The sequence below is a fragment of the Castor canadensis genome, chromosome 6 (assembly GCF_047511655.1).
Source record: "Castor canadensis chromosome 6, mCasCan1.hap1v2, whole genome shotgun sequence".
Classification (NCBI taxonomy): Eukaryota; Metazoa; Chordata; class Mammalia; order Rodentia; family Castoridae; genus Castor; species Castor canadensis.
In genome coordinates, this window is record NC_133391.1 from 113,167,372 (window position 1) to 113,183,631 (window position 16,260).

A 16,260-nucleotide genomic window follows, 5' to 3' on the forward strand; every position below is an offset into this window, starting at 1 on the left:
CTGGGCAACTTACCAAGACCCTGTTTCAAAAAAAAAAAAAAGAAAGAAAGAGGGAGGGAGGGAAGGAGAAAGAAAGAGAGAAAGAGAAAAGAGGAAGAAAGAAGAGAAAAGAAAAAAATACCATTATGGTACTTATTGTTAAAATACTTAAATGTGTAATAGAATACACATGGCAATATAAAATCAGAAATCACCCAAAAGAAAGTCTCATCACTTAAATATTTTCCATAATATTTACCCAAGCATGAGTCAGTATTTCATTTCTGAAGTTTTATTGTTTAGGGATCATAATAAGTTCACCAAGCTGTTCTTCAGCAGTCTGGTGCTAGGACCTCCCATGGCTAGCAGATTATCAAATTGCCCCTCATTCAGATTTCTGATACTAAGTTTGGATAATCTCATGATGGTGGACATAAGAATAAGTGTCAGCTTGGGCTTCACATTAAATTTTATTTATTTTCCAGAGGAATAAATTAAATTTAGTTTGATAGGCAAGTCTCGATTTAAAGTAAAACTAAGAGGAAATTTTGTGAAGAAAAATAATTCTGTTGTGAATACCAGAAAAGATCGGCTAAAATGCACTAGCATACAGAGGTGTTTCTGCTTACTTTCTGAATTGCTCTGTAGGAATTGAAAAATAGGGCAAATTAAAATTTCAACTTGCTAAAGATTTTATTCTCCTCTTTGCCTTTGTTCTTTCCTCATTCTCTTCTCCTTCTCCTATTCCTTAGTTCTTCCTCCAAAATAAAATCATGTCTTGCGTTTTTGCGGGTTTCTTTTCTTGTATGTGTGTATGTGTTGCAACAGGGCTTTACTATGTAGCCCTGGCTGGCTTTGAACATGTGATCCTTATGCCTACCCTCCTGGGTGAGGTACACTATGATTACAGATGTGAGCCAGCTGATCCTTTTTTCTTCTGAAGTAATTATTTGCGTTATCTTTTTGTGTTGACCAATTATTTCTTATATTGACCCAAAAATTTTCAGGGTTTTGAAACTACATTTCTAAATTATGTTATGCTTACAATTCTGAAGTGTATTATGTTTTGGTGAATTTTCTTATGAGTTGCTTTGTTTCATAATTTTTTCTCTTTCAACATTTTTTTAGGTCTTTGATCCAAATTTTAATTGAAATTTAGTTCATAAAAACAGTCACATTAGAGTCAGTTTTAACTTTAAGATAACATTGTGCACCTGAACAAAAGTGTAACTGTTTTTTATCCTTCCAACTCCTTCTCTTTAAGGAATCAGCAGGCGGGGATCTTCAATCTCCTTTAACACCAGAAAGTATCAATGGAACAGATGATGAAAGAACACCTGATGTGACACAGAACTCAGAGCCAAGGACTGAACCAACTCAGAATGCGTTGCCATTTTCACATAGGTACAGATTCAATGCAACAATCATGATTAAGTAAAATGTGTAAATGTGGAAATTTATTTGGTTTCAGAAACTCTCAAAATTACAACCTTTCAGTGCAGGTTAGATTTCTTCTTCTATTACTTTATCATTCAAAGTTGCTAAGACGGACCGGAGTGAACATTTTCTTTATCTGTGTAGAAAAAGGAGTATTGAGCTAATTGTAGGAGAAATTATTTTTCAGTGAAACAAGATATTGTAAATCCCTTCTCCCTATTTTTTTAAATATAGCCCTGTAAAGACCTCCTTTGTTAACTTGTTTTCTTTTTTCATATATCTTCTTTTAGGTTTATAAGTTGTATTTTTTTTTTTAAAATAGGTTCTCACTCTGAGGTTAAACCTTACCATAGTCTTAGAGGTGATCCCATAGCGTGATTTCTCTGAAGAAATCAGAAGGGAAACTTCTAGCATGGGCCTGTTACTGGTTGTGGCAGATTTAGTTTTTGTATACCAATATGAGATAAAGCTTCCTTTGCTTCTGAATTTTAAAGGAATTTGGTATTTTAAAAGATACAGTTTGTCCTAAATATATTTCAAACAAGTTACCTTAATTATTGCCTATTTGTGGTATTTTTAGGATGTAAGGAGACCTAATGCAAATATAAAACAAATCTTTCTGAAAGTTCATTTTTAGCCTTATTTGAATCCTTTTCACTGAATAGTTTTAGGTAAAACAACCAAATGAAATTTGGAATTTAAGACCGCTTTTCCATGTAATAATTGAGGTTAGCAGACAGAGCTTATAATTTTGAGGAACATCCTAATTTAATAAAAAGGATTTACTTGTACATTTTGGGGGAGACCAATTTTTAGAAACTCAGATTCTTTGGCATATTAAGACTTGCACAGTGAGCTATTTTAAACTCTTCCTCATGAGAATTTAGACTTCGATTGTAATTTATTAAATATTAGGGTATCAAACATATTAGAGACTCATATTGAGGGACCTTGTGATTAGGCTGGGAAAGAAGAAAATGAATATAAGAAGTTTTTTGGGTTTTTTTTTTTTTAAGGAGTGAACAGGGAAAAACTTTGATGATGAGAGTACTCTAATTTTTGGTAAAAATGCTAATAATTTTACATAAAATAGTAGACATCTATCAAAGTTATAGGTTTCATCCTTTAACTACTGCAATGTAAGTGTATTTTCTTTTGAAATAGAGACACCTGAACAGGAGAAAGGTTTTAGTTCCCCTAATCTGAAGACTGTATGTTTACATTGATTTGTTAAGAATACAGTTTTTGTAATCTTACAAAAAAATTATACTCTTTAATTACAAATAAAGAATAATAATGTGGGTTGGAGCGCGGTTCAACTGGTAGAGTGCTTGCTTAGTCAAGAGCAAGGCCCTGAGTTCAAGCCCTGGTACTGAAAGAAAAGAATAATGTTAAGTATGAAGTCTTAAAAATATTTTAATTATGTTGAAGGAAGGAGAACTTTCCTGACTTTTAAATTATGAGTAACATATTCATTTGGTATCCTTAACTGAACATAATTTTATGCTTGATTTCTTTAACACCTAAATTGAGCCATCTGCATTAAACACAGTGTCATGCAGAAATAAGTCTGTTTCCAGTTGACTTTGTATACCTGGAAGTTTCTAAATGCTTACTGCTTTGTTCATCAGTCCTTAGCATTTGGCATTGCTTACCTGGAACTGGTTTTCATGTACTGCTTTTTCTCTGATTATAGGAGTCTAGTAGGAGTCACTTTAACTTAATTCAGAATAGAGTTCTTTGACTCTTGGAATTTATTGATTTGTCATGGAGTTGTTTGACAGAGTCATAAATATAAAGCGTAGCAGGCCAATTTAAGCTTTGTTAAAGGATTATGTAATCTGAGAGTTCTATTATTTTAAGAAGACTATAACATTTAGAAGATTACTCCCTGAACTTATTTTGATTTAATATTAATATTCAACTAGTTCCTTGATTGAAATCAAGATTTCCATGTGAGACAGATTATTTTATAGCTAATACTAGAATCTCAGAATGTCAGAGATAGAAAAGACCTCAAAAATGGTGTAATCCAGAATTTTCCAAACTGTAGTAACTTGAAATCAATTTAATAGATTATTCATGGCATTCTGAAAATGAAACCAAGTAAAAAAAAATCTGAGTAAAATTCATATCGAGTAGCAATGGTTTCAGTAATATGCATTTTTGTGTATGTGCTAAATTATGGTATAAAAATGACAAAGTTTGAAAGCATGTGCCTTTGGCTCCATGAATAGATTAAATCCCAGAGTCGACATGGTTGTCTTCAGTCACACAGTTCATTAATAAAAACTTCAAGTTGACAACTCAGCTCTTTTGATTCCAGTATGTACTATCAGCTAGTTAGTGGTACATTTAAGGCAAATAACCAACCTAAGCACATTATTTTGTCATGATGCCTGTTATTGTTTCTATCCTGGAACACTGTATAGAAATATGATCAGTGTTTCATGAATTAGTGGCAGAAAGAATATTAGAATATATTTTATTTAAATTGGAAACTCCCAAGTATTTAAATTGTATACACTGTTCTTTTATTTTTTTAACCCTTGGTAAAGAAAGACAATTAAAATCTATGTTACTAACTAAAGAGACTAAATAGCAAAAAAAAAATTTTGGTTTTGCCAATATTTCTCTATTCTTGTTGATCCCATTTTGCTGCTAACTAGGGAACAAAACCAGTAGAATGTCTTTTTTAAAAATGTGGGAACATAGAAAATAGTGATCTAGTCAGTCCAAATAATTAAGAATTGACTGTGATAATAGCTACTTGTGCTCTTAAAATTACAATTTTATGCCTAAATCTCATGAATCATTATGAGATTATTAGTTAATATATCAAAATAAGACCTTCACTTTCATTTGACCTTGAAAATTTTAGCAATGTGGTTTAGAGTTCTGTACTTTTTGGAAGCTTTATTTTAAAAAAGTTATTAGGTAGCTTAGCAAGATTTTTTTCTTTTAGTATTTATAACTTTTTATTACAAAAAATTTCGCCAGGGCCAGTGGCTCATGCCTGAATCTTAGCTACTCAGGAAGCAGAGATCAGGAGGATCATGGTTTGAAGCCAGCCCAGGCAAAGAGTTCACGAGACCTTATCTCGAAAAAACCCATCACAAAAAAGATCTGGTGTGGTGATTCAAGGTGTAGGCCCTGAGTTCAAACCCCAGTATGGCAAAAAAAAAAAAAACCAAAAATTCAAATATGTATGAGATAGAATACAATAATGAGCTCCCATGAACATATTACCCAGCCTTAACAGTTATGAAAAAAAAATCCAATTTTTTTCATATCTTTTTTTTAATCTTCACCCTCCTCGGTCCTCTACCACTGTAATTTTTTGGGGTGAGATGGGGTCAGGAATCAAACCCAGGTCCTCATAAATGCTAGACAAGTACTCTGTATTATTTTAAAAGCAAATCCTAGAAAAATAATTTAATTCACAGATAATTTTGTTATTATTTGGTGGTACTCAGGGCCTTGCACTTGCTTGGCTGGCACTGTACCACTTGAACCATCCTCCCATCCCCAGCCATTTTAATAGCATCTCATTTATGCCTGGGTGGGCCTGGACTGTGACCTTCCCAATGACACATCCCTCATAGTTGGGATGACAGGTACACACCACTACAACTAGCTTTTTATTGGTCAAGATGTGTCTCAACTATTTTTTTGCCCAGGCTGACCTCAATCTGAGAGCTTTCCTATCTCTGCCTCTCAAGTAACAGGAATTATAGATACGAGCTGCCAAAATTATTTTTGAGCTTAAAAAATTTACATACTAAACTATTATAACTTTTTATATGATATGTGATTCAATGGCATAATAGGTACTTTGAGTTATTCACTATTCGATTTTTTTCTTGTCACCCTTCACACTTTCTTGAATGATTCTAGTGAGTTTCATTCTGTTTTCATACATCTATGAAGTACTTCCATCATATTCATCCTCCCCCCTGCCATTGGCTTCTTTGATTTTTAATTATATTTCTTTTTTTTTGTTTTGTTTTTCTTTTTAAGAAGCTTTTTTTGTTGTTGTTCATTTATTCACATGTGCATACATTGTTTGTGTCATTTCTCCACTCTGCCACCCTCCCCCGCCCTTTTCCCCCTCCCCCACCCTTCCCCCCTCCTCCACCCTTTTCCCCCTCCCCCCCTCAGTTCCAGGCAGGTCCTGTTCTGCCCTCCTCACTAATTTTGTTGAAGAAAAGACATAAGCATAATAAGACAGGGCGTTTTTGCTAGTTAAGGATAGCTATACAGAGAGATTCCTACTATTGCTTTCGTGTACCCATGTGTTACAACCCATGTTGATTCAACTCTAACTGATCTTTACATTGATTCCTGATCCCCTGCTCATGATAACCTGTCATTTTAAGGTTTCTGTATTAGTTCCTCTGGAGTGGGGAAATCAAACGCTTTCATGTTTTGGTTTTTCTACCTATTCCTGTATCTCCCGTATGTGCTCTCCCCTTGTCTTGTGATCCAAGTCCAACCACATTGCTGCATTTGCCCTAGATCTAAAGTCTGCATATGAGGGAGAACATACGATTTTTGGTCTTCTGAGCCTGGCTGACCTCGCTCAGAATGATGTTCTCCAGTTCCATCCATTTACCTGCAAATGATAAGATTTCATTCTTCTTCATAGCTGAGTAAAATTCCATTGTGTATAAATACCACATTTTCTTAATCCGTTCGTCAGTGGTGGGGCATCTTGGTTGTTTCTATAACTTGGCTATTGTGAATAGTGCCGCAATAAACATGGGTGTGAAGGTGCCACTGGAGTAACCTGTGTCGCATTCCTTTGGGTATATCCCCAGTAGTGGGATTGCTGGATCCATATGGTGGTCTATGTTTAGATTTTTAAGAAGTCTCCAGATTTTTTTCCAGAGTGGTTGCACCAGCTTGCATTCCTACCAGCAGTGGATTAGGACTCCTTTTTCCCCACATCCTTGCCAACACCTGTTGTTGGTGGTGTTTTTGATTCTGGCTATTCTAACAGGGGTGAGGTGGAATCTTAGTGTGGTTTTGATTTGCATTTCCTTTATGGCCAGAGATGATAAGCATTTTTTCATGTGTTTTTTGGCCATTTGAATCTCTTCTTTTGAACAAGTTCTGTTTAGTTCAGTTGCCCATTTCTTAATTGGTTCATTGTTAGGAGAGTTTAGTTTCTTAAGTTCCCTGTATATTCTTTAATTATATTTCTAAACTAAATTTTAAATGTATGGCTACACCATACTTCTTAGTCAAGTGCTATAGTACTGTTTTATGTCCTTGTTATAAACTATGCAAAAATATTATTATCAAATAAGTTTCAGTGAATACTTTTTTAGTATACTTCTTTAAATGTAAAATAGGGAGATCGTGAGAATGAAATGTTTACTAATTTCTTTGGAGTTAATGTTATTAAATTTTATCTGAATTGCTCTTTTGATAATATCCTTTTGAGATTGAATAGATGTACACAGACAAACTGAAGTCTTCAGGGCATCCTTTGAGACCATGAGTCTTAGATTAGCTATAGTCTAAGGTAGCTATATCCTCATGGACTAGCATTTATATCTGGGCAAAGATTTTGTTCTCTCATTGAAAGGAATTTTTTTGATTTATATGGTCAGCTGTATGGAAGTCTAGAATTTGTTATTTCCTACAAATAATAAAAAACAGATTTAAAAAGATTAAAACTACTTACAATCCTTCTGGAAATAGTTAATTTTATAATTTTCTGTTGGAGTATAACACTGAAATGTAATACTGAAAAGTTAAGTTTTTATTTGGTTCGTTATACTTGTATGATCCTCACATATACAGTATAATTTTGATAAATAGCTGCTATCATATTTTTGACAGTTTGGAACAGACATACGTTAGCAGTTTGTGAAGTTATTTTTGTACCCATAAATTTTGATAAGTTTGATTAATGTGTGGAAAATATGTTCTTTAAAGCACTGATTATATTTAGATTCTTTTAATTTTGGATAATGTATTATGGTGCTGCTAGACTTTATGCATTTTGGAGGTACTGCATGTATCTTCTGTTCTGTTAGAGATTTTTCTGTCACTTCACATGTGTTTGTATGTTTCTAACAGATACTCATTAAAGATGTATGCAGAAATGTTACTTTTTATTATATTGAGTTTGCTTTAAATCAGTGTGACTACAATTTTACCAAAGGTTAGGACATCTGGGTGGGTTCACTCCATTATGGTTATTATCAAAGTTTCAGAAAGCTACTACTTTAAAATTGTGGCTAGGGATTTTTATACAATTTCTTCTCTTTCTTTTCTTTCTTTTTGAGAGTATAGACAAGAAATTTATTAAGAGAAAGAACAAAGTTCTCACATGAGACGGGGCGGGGTCACAAGCAGGGTGCTCCTTTTATACAATTTTAAAAACTAAATTTCATTGGAAATTTTATATACCATTTTAACTAAAACACAAAAATATAAAAATATGTTAAATACATAGAAAGTTCTTTATGTTTAGTTAAATGCAGTTTATGCTTTGAAGATGTTACAAATAGGAAAAAGGTGAATGATGCTAAGAGATCTGAGTACTATATACTATCCACACTGTGATATCTGTCCCTCTTTTATGGGCAGAAAGCAAAACCTAGAAAGTTATGAACTAAAGTAAAAATAATTTACGTAGATAATTTTTGGATAAAACTGTAGAAGTTGGGTGCTGGTAGCTCATGCTTTATAATCTCAACTACTTGGGAGGCAGAGATCAGGAGGATCACACTTTGAAGCCAGCCCTAGGAAACAGTTTGCAATAGCCTATCTGGAAAATACCCAACACACACACAAAAAAGGACTGGCAGAGTGGCTCAAGTGGTAGAGTGCCTGCCTATCAAGCATGAAGCCCTGAGTTCAAAGGCCAGTCCCTGTCCTCCACCCCCATCCCCCCCCCCCAAAATAAAACTACAGAAAGCTGGGAGTTGATTTCACAAAACTGACTTTATCATTGATATAATTACAGGTGAAAAATCTAAGTTGTAGAAATCCCTCAACTTTCAAAAATTAGATTAGGTTTTCAAAGTTTCCTTTACCATAATCATGAGTGGGTAACATTTTATAAGAAATGCTTTAGTAATATGGCAATATAAATACTATTCGCCATTGTCTGGAAACCGATGATAAATATATGATATATCTATCATATATTTAAAAACTCTTGGTCAAGTGTTTTTTCAGTTTCCTAAATAGATTTACTTAAATTGACTACCTTGAATTTTTGAAAATCTTCTAAACGATTTTGAGGAAAATGTTAATACTTGCTAAAGTATTTTGTTACACATTATCACTTGATAATAGGTTATTCACAAGAAGAAAACACTATTACTCATGTGAGATAAAGTCAGTATTAAGTCACCTCCAACGGGGACTAGTCCCTTTTCTGTTCCGTACCATTATTAACGGGGGAGAATGTTCATCACTCCATCCCTAGGGATTTTCAGTTTTTGTTTTCATGATGACTAGCTGTATTTAAAGGTGTGACAATTTGCCATGGGTTAGATTGATCCTAGATTAATTATGATCTCTTCCCTATTATGGGCTTTAAAAAATTCCTTTTTTCCTCTTTCTGTTCAAGGCAGACCACAGTGGGAATTCCATTGGGAAGGAGGTTTGTGATATGTAAAGTCTGCTGTAGCATACAAGGAAAAATGCTTTTCTTTTGGATTTGGCTTTCTATCTTTCCTATTAGCAGAGTAGTAAAGACCACGATCAAGGTGTGAACCTAAACAGAGGTCAGGCAACCCACATAAAATGTGTGAAATGTGTGGTATATATGACAGTAAGGAATGGTGAGGTCTGTGGTAGATTATAAAAAGTTTATCTAAAGATACTGAAGTCTTAAAAAATGAAACCATGGGTCTAGGTGACCCATCTGGTTTCTAGTCTAGACTTTCAAAGGAATCCTTGTAAAGATTGGGGACAACTCTTGCTTCTTGGGGATCATACATTAGACTTACAGTTCATATGAAAATAAGTTGGCAATTCACTGAAGTGTATTGAAAGTAGTTATGCTCCAGTGAGTACCTTCCTTATAAAGAATGTGTAAAGTGTAGATATGACTGACAATTGAAATGATTGTACATTGTGCTTTTGTTTCCATCTGTTTGCCGTTTTCCATTTAGCTTGGCCATATATCCAGTGTCAATTTAGTGTCCTAAATTGAAGTTTAAAAGTTGGTATTAGACCTTTGGAGATAGAAGGAACTTAGCTGTTAATCATTTAACTACTTCATTTTAGAGAAATGGAAGCAAATCCAGAGAAGAGGTATTCAGCAACATTATTTGTTAATGGCCAGGTTTGATCAGAGAGATCTCCAGAGGTATTAATCACTAGAGTCTTTCCTGGTTGAGTCAGCTCTCCCTCTACTAAGCTCCAAGAAATTTTGTTTTTTGTATAACTTTTCATATACTTACCATCCTGATTTTTATCATTGTTTGACACATTTAACGTTACATGTTAACCTCTTCTAATCAGAAATTCTCAGCTTCTGAACTAGGCCTTGTCAACTTTCATATAGTTTCTAGCCATTTTAGGTATGACAGAATAAATAAGTTTACTGAGCAAATAAATGCTTTTCCTATTAACTGAGATGACAGAAAGGGATAAATAAGTTGGTATAACTTGATCATTAACGTCAAAAATATATATTGGGCAGAGCTAACAAAGATACTAATTTGAAGAGTAATTAACTTAATGCTGTGATTCTAGCAGAATCCACTTTAGCTGTTAATATTGCTTTCACTATTCTTCATTAACAGCTTATGCAACTTTCACATAGTGAATTTTTATCACCTCCCAAAAAACCCTGTACCCATTAACAGTCACTCCGTTTCCCTGTAGTCACACTTTCACCTCCTGCAACCCTAAACAACCACTTAATATACTTTCTGTCTGTATAGATTTCCCTATTTTGCACATTTCATATAAATGGCATCATATAATATGTGTTTGGTCATATGGTAAGTCTGTGTTTACCCTTTGGAGGAACTGCCAAACTGTTGTGCAAAGCAGCTGAACCATTTTATATCTGCACTAGCAGTGTATAAAGGTTCCAGTTTCTCCACATTGCACCAGCACTTTACTTTCTGTTTCCTACCCCTACCCCTGGTGCTGGTGAATGAACCCAGGGCCTTGTGCATGCCATGTAAGTGCTTTACCACTATGCTACTCCTACTGTCCTCTTGTCTTTTTTTCTTTTGTTTTTTCCTTTAAATCAGTCACAGCCATCCTGGTGAGTGTGGTGGCATCTTATTGTGACTTCGATTTTCATTTTCCTGGTGGCTAATGATGTGTGTCATTTCATGTACTTAGTGACCACTTTTGTATTTCTTTAGAGAAATGGGTATTTGGGTCCTTTGCCCATTTTAATTGGTTTGCTTGTCTCTCTATTTCTGAGTTATAAGAGTTCTTTATATATTCTAGATATCAACCATTTACCAGGTAAATGTCTTGCAAATTATTTCTCCAGTTCTATAGGTTATCTCTTCACTTTTTTTTTGATGTTCTGTTATATAGTACAGAAGTTTTTAAATTTACTTAATTTTGATTTATCTATTTTTTTTCTTTAGTTACTGGTGCTTTTTGTGTCAAACCTAAGAAATCATTGCCTAATCCAAGGTCATAAGATTTACACCTATCTTTTCTTCTGAGTTTTCACTCTTCTATTTAGGCCTTTGATCCATTTTGAACTAATTTTTCTGTATGTTGTGAAGTGGACCTACCTTCATTTTTTTGCATGTGATTATCCAGTTGTCCCAGCACTGTTTTCTGACATTGCTATTCTTTATCCACTAAAATGTCTTGGCACCTTTATCAAAAGCTAGTTGGCCATAAATATGAAGGTTTTCTCTAGACTCGTAGTTGTATTCCACTCATCCAGCCTAATCCTTATACCAGTACTACACTCTCTTAATTACCGTAGCTGTGTGCTGAGTTTTGAAATTGCGAAGTATGATCATCCAACCTTGTTCTTCCTTTGCAAGATTATATGACTCTTCTGAGTACCTAAAATTTCCATGCAGATTTTAGAGCATAGAAATTCCCTATGAATTTCCATAAAGAAAGTAGTTGGGATTCTGGTAAGGATTGTTTTAAAATGAATTCCTTAGGATTTTCTATATAAAATTAAGTCATCTGCAAATAGATACAGTTTTACTGTTTCCTTCCCAATCTGGATGTCTTTTATTTCTTTTTCATGACTAGTGTCCTGATTAGAACCTCCACTATAATATTAAGTTGAGGTAACAAGAGTGGACGTCCTTATCTTGTTTCTGACCTTACAGGGAAATGCTCAGATTCTCACTGCTACAATGTCAGCTGTGCAGTTTTTATAGATGCTCTTTTTTCAGAGTGAGCAAGTTTTCCCCGTGCTTCTTTCTTTTTAGCAATTTCCATTAATACTTACTCCTCTGATTGGTGATTTCCTTTCTCATCCCTCCATAATCTGGTGGCTTTAGTATTTCATGCACTGCATTTACTTGCTAAATGCTTACTTCTGAAAAGATAATTCATAGGTTATTTTAAAGGAAAAAAAGACCTGGATTAAGGGGAAAATTCTTATTAAAATGACATTTTTTAAAAGTGTTTACCATTGGGCCTCATTTTTCCTGTATAAAAATTTGAAGCCTTTCTGTCTTCTAGCCTTTTCTCTTTCTCCAAAGCATTTGAAGCAATTCATACAGAGGATAGGAATAAAGTACATTTAATATCTGATTTTTTGGAGGTGGACTATTGGGTTTTTTTCAGTATTAGTTACTGAAAGAAAATAACTGATTAAATTATGCCTTTTTAAAAATGGAGAATATAAATACTCCTTTTAAATTGTAACACTGCAGTTATAAAGCGTTTTCTCATTAAACATAGTATATACATACTAAAAGTTATTCATTTCAAACAACTGATTTCTAATGTAATTAGCACTCTAGAAAAGACTCATTTTTTATGGCACTATAGAAATGTCACTGATGAGTATTTCAAATGATCTGTTATGTGATCAATACTTGCTGTATCTCAACAGTGTTCTACCTAGTTTATCATAGAGGGATTCTGGATGCAAGTATTTTTTTAGAGTATTCAGCATACTCATGTTATTCTTGAAACAATACAGTGATACTGCAACCATATCATAGGATATTTTAAAGGCTGGGCAAACAAGGTAAAAAATTAAGACACTAAATAAATTAATCCAGAAATTTTAAGTCTCATTTAGCTAGGGCTCCAAAAGGATTTGTTTTTAAATTTTCAATAATAAAATTTTCCCTGAAAAAAAAAAAAGTTTTCCCTCACACTTAGTGTGAGACCGTAGTCATAGTTACAGAACTTGATGCCCTCATTGTTGCTGTGTGGCCTCTAACGTGAGGTTAACCGCACTCACTGCCTGTTAGCAAATGAGTCTTTAAAAAGCATATTTGATCCTGTGACTTAATAGTTTTTCTTATAATTGGATCATTCTAAGGTATGCTTTACTTACAAGTTAACTTACTATTAAAGAGACCAACCACATAAGGCCTCTTGGGCTCTAGTAAATAATAGATTTTTTTCTCTAGAGATACAGAGAATGGATATTAATTATTTGTTAATTATGTGAAGAACTATATCATCAGGTTTTGTCTGATTCCAAGAACACTGCTGTTGTACTGTGGTCATACCTTTTTGTTGTTTTTTGTTTTTGAGACAGCATGTCACTATGAAGCCTAGGCTGGCTTCAAACTTGCAATCCTGCGTCAGCCTCCCAATTGCTGGGATTATAGGTGTGCACCACCTCACCCGGCTAATAGTCTAGTCATGGTTTTCAGCTTTTTTTTTTTTCTTATCATATTGTTGTAGTGGAGGTACATTGTGACATTTACAAAGTTCCTACAACATATCATAATTGAATTCATGCCTCCATCAGTTTCTTTTATTTCCCCTTCTTTTAAAAGGTATAGATAAAGTATTCTGTCATTATTAATATGGTTGGAAAGTAGGGTCCATTGCAAGGAAGGGAAATGACCTTTTTTGGTACTTTATTTTAGAAGTTTTGTAATCCTTAGACCTTCTGGTTGTCAACTCCTGAGCTAGTACTGGACAGATTGTCACATTTGGGTGTTTTTGGAGAGAGAGAGTTATCTTGAGCAATACATGATAACAAAAACCATTAAATACCTAAGTAGACTCTCATCCCTTTCCCCAACTACTACTTAAAAAAATTCTATTTAAACATTTCTTTCTTTATGGAAAAGCTGGACTCCCTTACATCCTGATACCTGCTGGGTAATTGTTTTTTGAAACTCAGAAAAAATCAGTTCTTCAAGCTGAACTTTTCCCTACTGTGAAGACAGCCAATTTTCCTTGGTGGATGACTTCTGTGACCACCTTTAGCTGTGGAGCTTAGTGGAGTCACCATTTCTTTTGAAAGAAGAGAATCTGCGGTTTTATTCTAATTGAAAAGATGCAAATAATTCCTGACCGAAACTAACATGGAAGAAACATGACAATTTAAAAAGACCCAGTCATCGCAATTTTAACTTTGAAGAATCAAAAGAAATAGTGCTTTTTAAAGAAGACACTTAGCTGTTTGAATTCTTGTGTGTGTCTAGTTATCTCCATATAGAGGAAGAAAAAAAAAATGACTTGGCATGGCATCTCATATTTTATTCCTTTAGCAAAATGCTATAATTCTTGCTTCGCTAATTTTTAGAAGACTTAAAAGCCCTTTAATGAAGAAAAATTTCCATTTGTTGAGACTTAAAGTAGCTATTATTCCTGATGAAGACAGTAAAAAATAAGCAACCTAATTCTCCTGGACTTCTAAGTAGAACTAGTTTATAGATGTCATTTTTAAAAGACTTACAAGTATAGCTACGTTTCTACATGCAATCTGATCCATGTAATCTTGCTCGGTTTCATCTGTTGTCATATGAAAACACCTCCCTACCTCACAGGGATGTTGTGAGGCAAAGTTTAAATGTTCTTAAGAAAAGTTTAGAAATTATAACTCTCATCTATTTCTTTGTTGATAGTTTCATAATATTCTTTTGTTTATTTTTAAATTTCCAAGTTATGAATGGATATTAGGTAACATTTTAAAATGAAGATAATAAAATTGTATTTGATTTACCAGTGAACATCCTTGTATGAAGAAAAGCTGCATGAAATGTTAAATTGATTCTTTTTAAAACAAGAGCTTTTATACAATTACAATTAAAGGAAAGCTAAAGTAAAAATGTCTGGTTTCCCCTTTTATTTAGTTGGGATTTAATTAATCCGTACTCTTCAGATACCAGGTAACCCAATTCATCAAATTTTAATGATAGAAAATGAGAAATACAATGAAATAGATACAATTTTTAAAAAAATGTAAATCCTGAAATGATGTTCATGCATATGGAGATTCCCAGAATTTAGACTTTCATAAGTACTGAGTAAAACTCTTCGTTATTAAATAGAGGTGAAATCTCAGTAATATTTTCATGAAAATCGGATTACTATAGGAATAGATACTTGAAAACACTTGTTTCATATCACAGCACAAAGATGCAAAAGAAAATTCTCATCTAAATAAGGGGAAAATGTTGAAGTACGAGTTAAAATTTATGCATAGAATATTCTTAAAAGCCTGCAAAGTTTGTTTTCATTTGTCCAATTTCATTTTCATAACATAGTCAAAAGTAAATAGGTAATGTTTTCTGCTTCACATATATCAACCCATTAGTTTTTTTGAAGTTACAGCCTGGGTATATTGATTGCATGAATTATCAGAGGGCTCCCAGACCCAAGGTTTAAAGTTCCGATCAGATTTCTACTTTCTACTATTTATTCTTAGTATCAAAAGACAAACCAAGGTAAAGTGAATTGAGGGATCCAAGCTTATTAAGCTGATATTTGTAAACAAATAATTTAACATTTCTTTTGTTAAATTACCTTATCATTTGAGTATTTGTTTTATAACTTTATATGCTGTAACCAAAAGAAAAGGACATAGTTCTAGGGTAAGAGTGTTGAGATTTTTGTTGTTTTTTTTTGTGGTGCTGGGGATCAAATCCAGGGCTTTGTATATGCTAGACAAATGTTCTACCACTGAGCCTACCAGCTAGGGAACTAGTAACATCTTTAGATGAGCAGCCTTACAAACTTCACCAGAGACCCTACTACTCTCACTGTCCTGCTCACCACCTATCACTCACTCACATTGTTGAACTTACTAACTTTGTGTAGGAATGGGAACCATAGAAGGAACCTTTCCTGTGCTGTTCAGTTTAGTGAAGGAAATTGCTTTGATTACTCCCCACCCTATCACTACTCCGGACTGAGAATTGAACTCAGGGCCTTGGGTATGGTAGGCAAGTACCCTACCACACAGCTACAACCCCAGCCTTATTGTTCCTTTTAAATAGTTTCATCTAAGCATTTTTTATATATCCATACTTGATAAGAGTGGTATAAATTGGTACATAATATAGTATTCCTTATCCATTTTAATGTATATGTGTTTGAATACAGCAATGAGAATAATACAGAAATTCTGATCTCATAATAAAAATTATATAAACAGCCATATAGTGATTTTGAGGATAACCATGAAATCATTGATAAATTTTATATATAAGAATTAATAAAAATAAAGCTTCTTAAAACTAATACTGAAACTTGCTTTTTGTACACCAAAAATGTAGTATAATTATAAGAAGTCATTTTTTATTAAAATATTTAGAGAAAACGTGCGTTCCCCCTGTAATATGATAGCATCTAACATAATAAGTGTGCTTTTCTAGCCAATATATCATATAAAGCAAATGTGAAAGTTAGTGAGTATGTGCTTCAGAAAAAAATGAAGAAATGTAAAGT

The 16,260-nt window shown here is 33.6% G+C and overlaps 1 protein-coding gene across 1 annotated transcript in view; it reads left to right on the top strand.

Annotated features, from left to right (window-relative positions):
- Homer1 (homer scaffold protein 1) overlaps nt 1-16,260 on the top strand; it is a 124,306-nt gene that overhangs the window by 60,055 nt on the left and 47,991 nt on the right. The window contains exon 5 of the mRNA XM_074077223.1: nt 1,244-1,383. Within this exon, the coding sequence (XP_073933324.1) occupies nt 1,244-1,383 (140 nt within the window). The remainder of the gene's footprint in view (nt 1-1,243; nt 1,384-16,260) is intronic.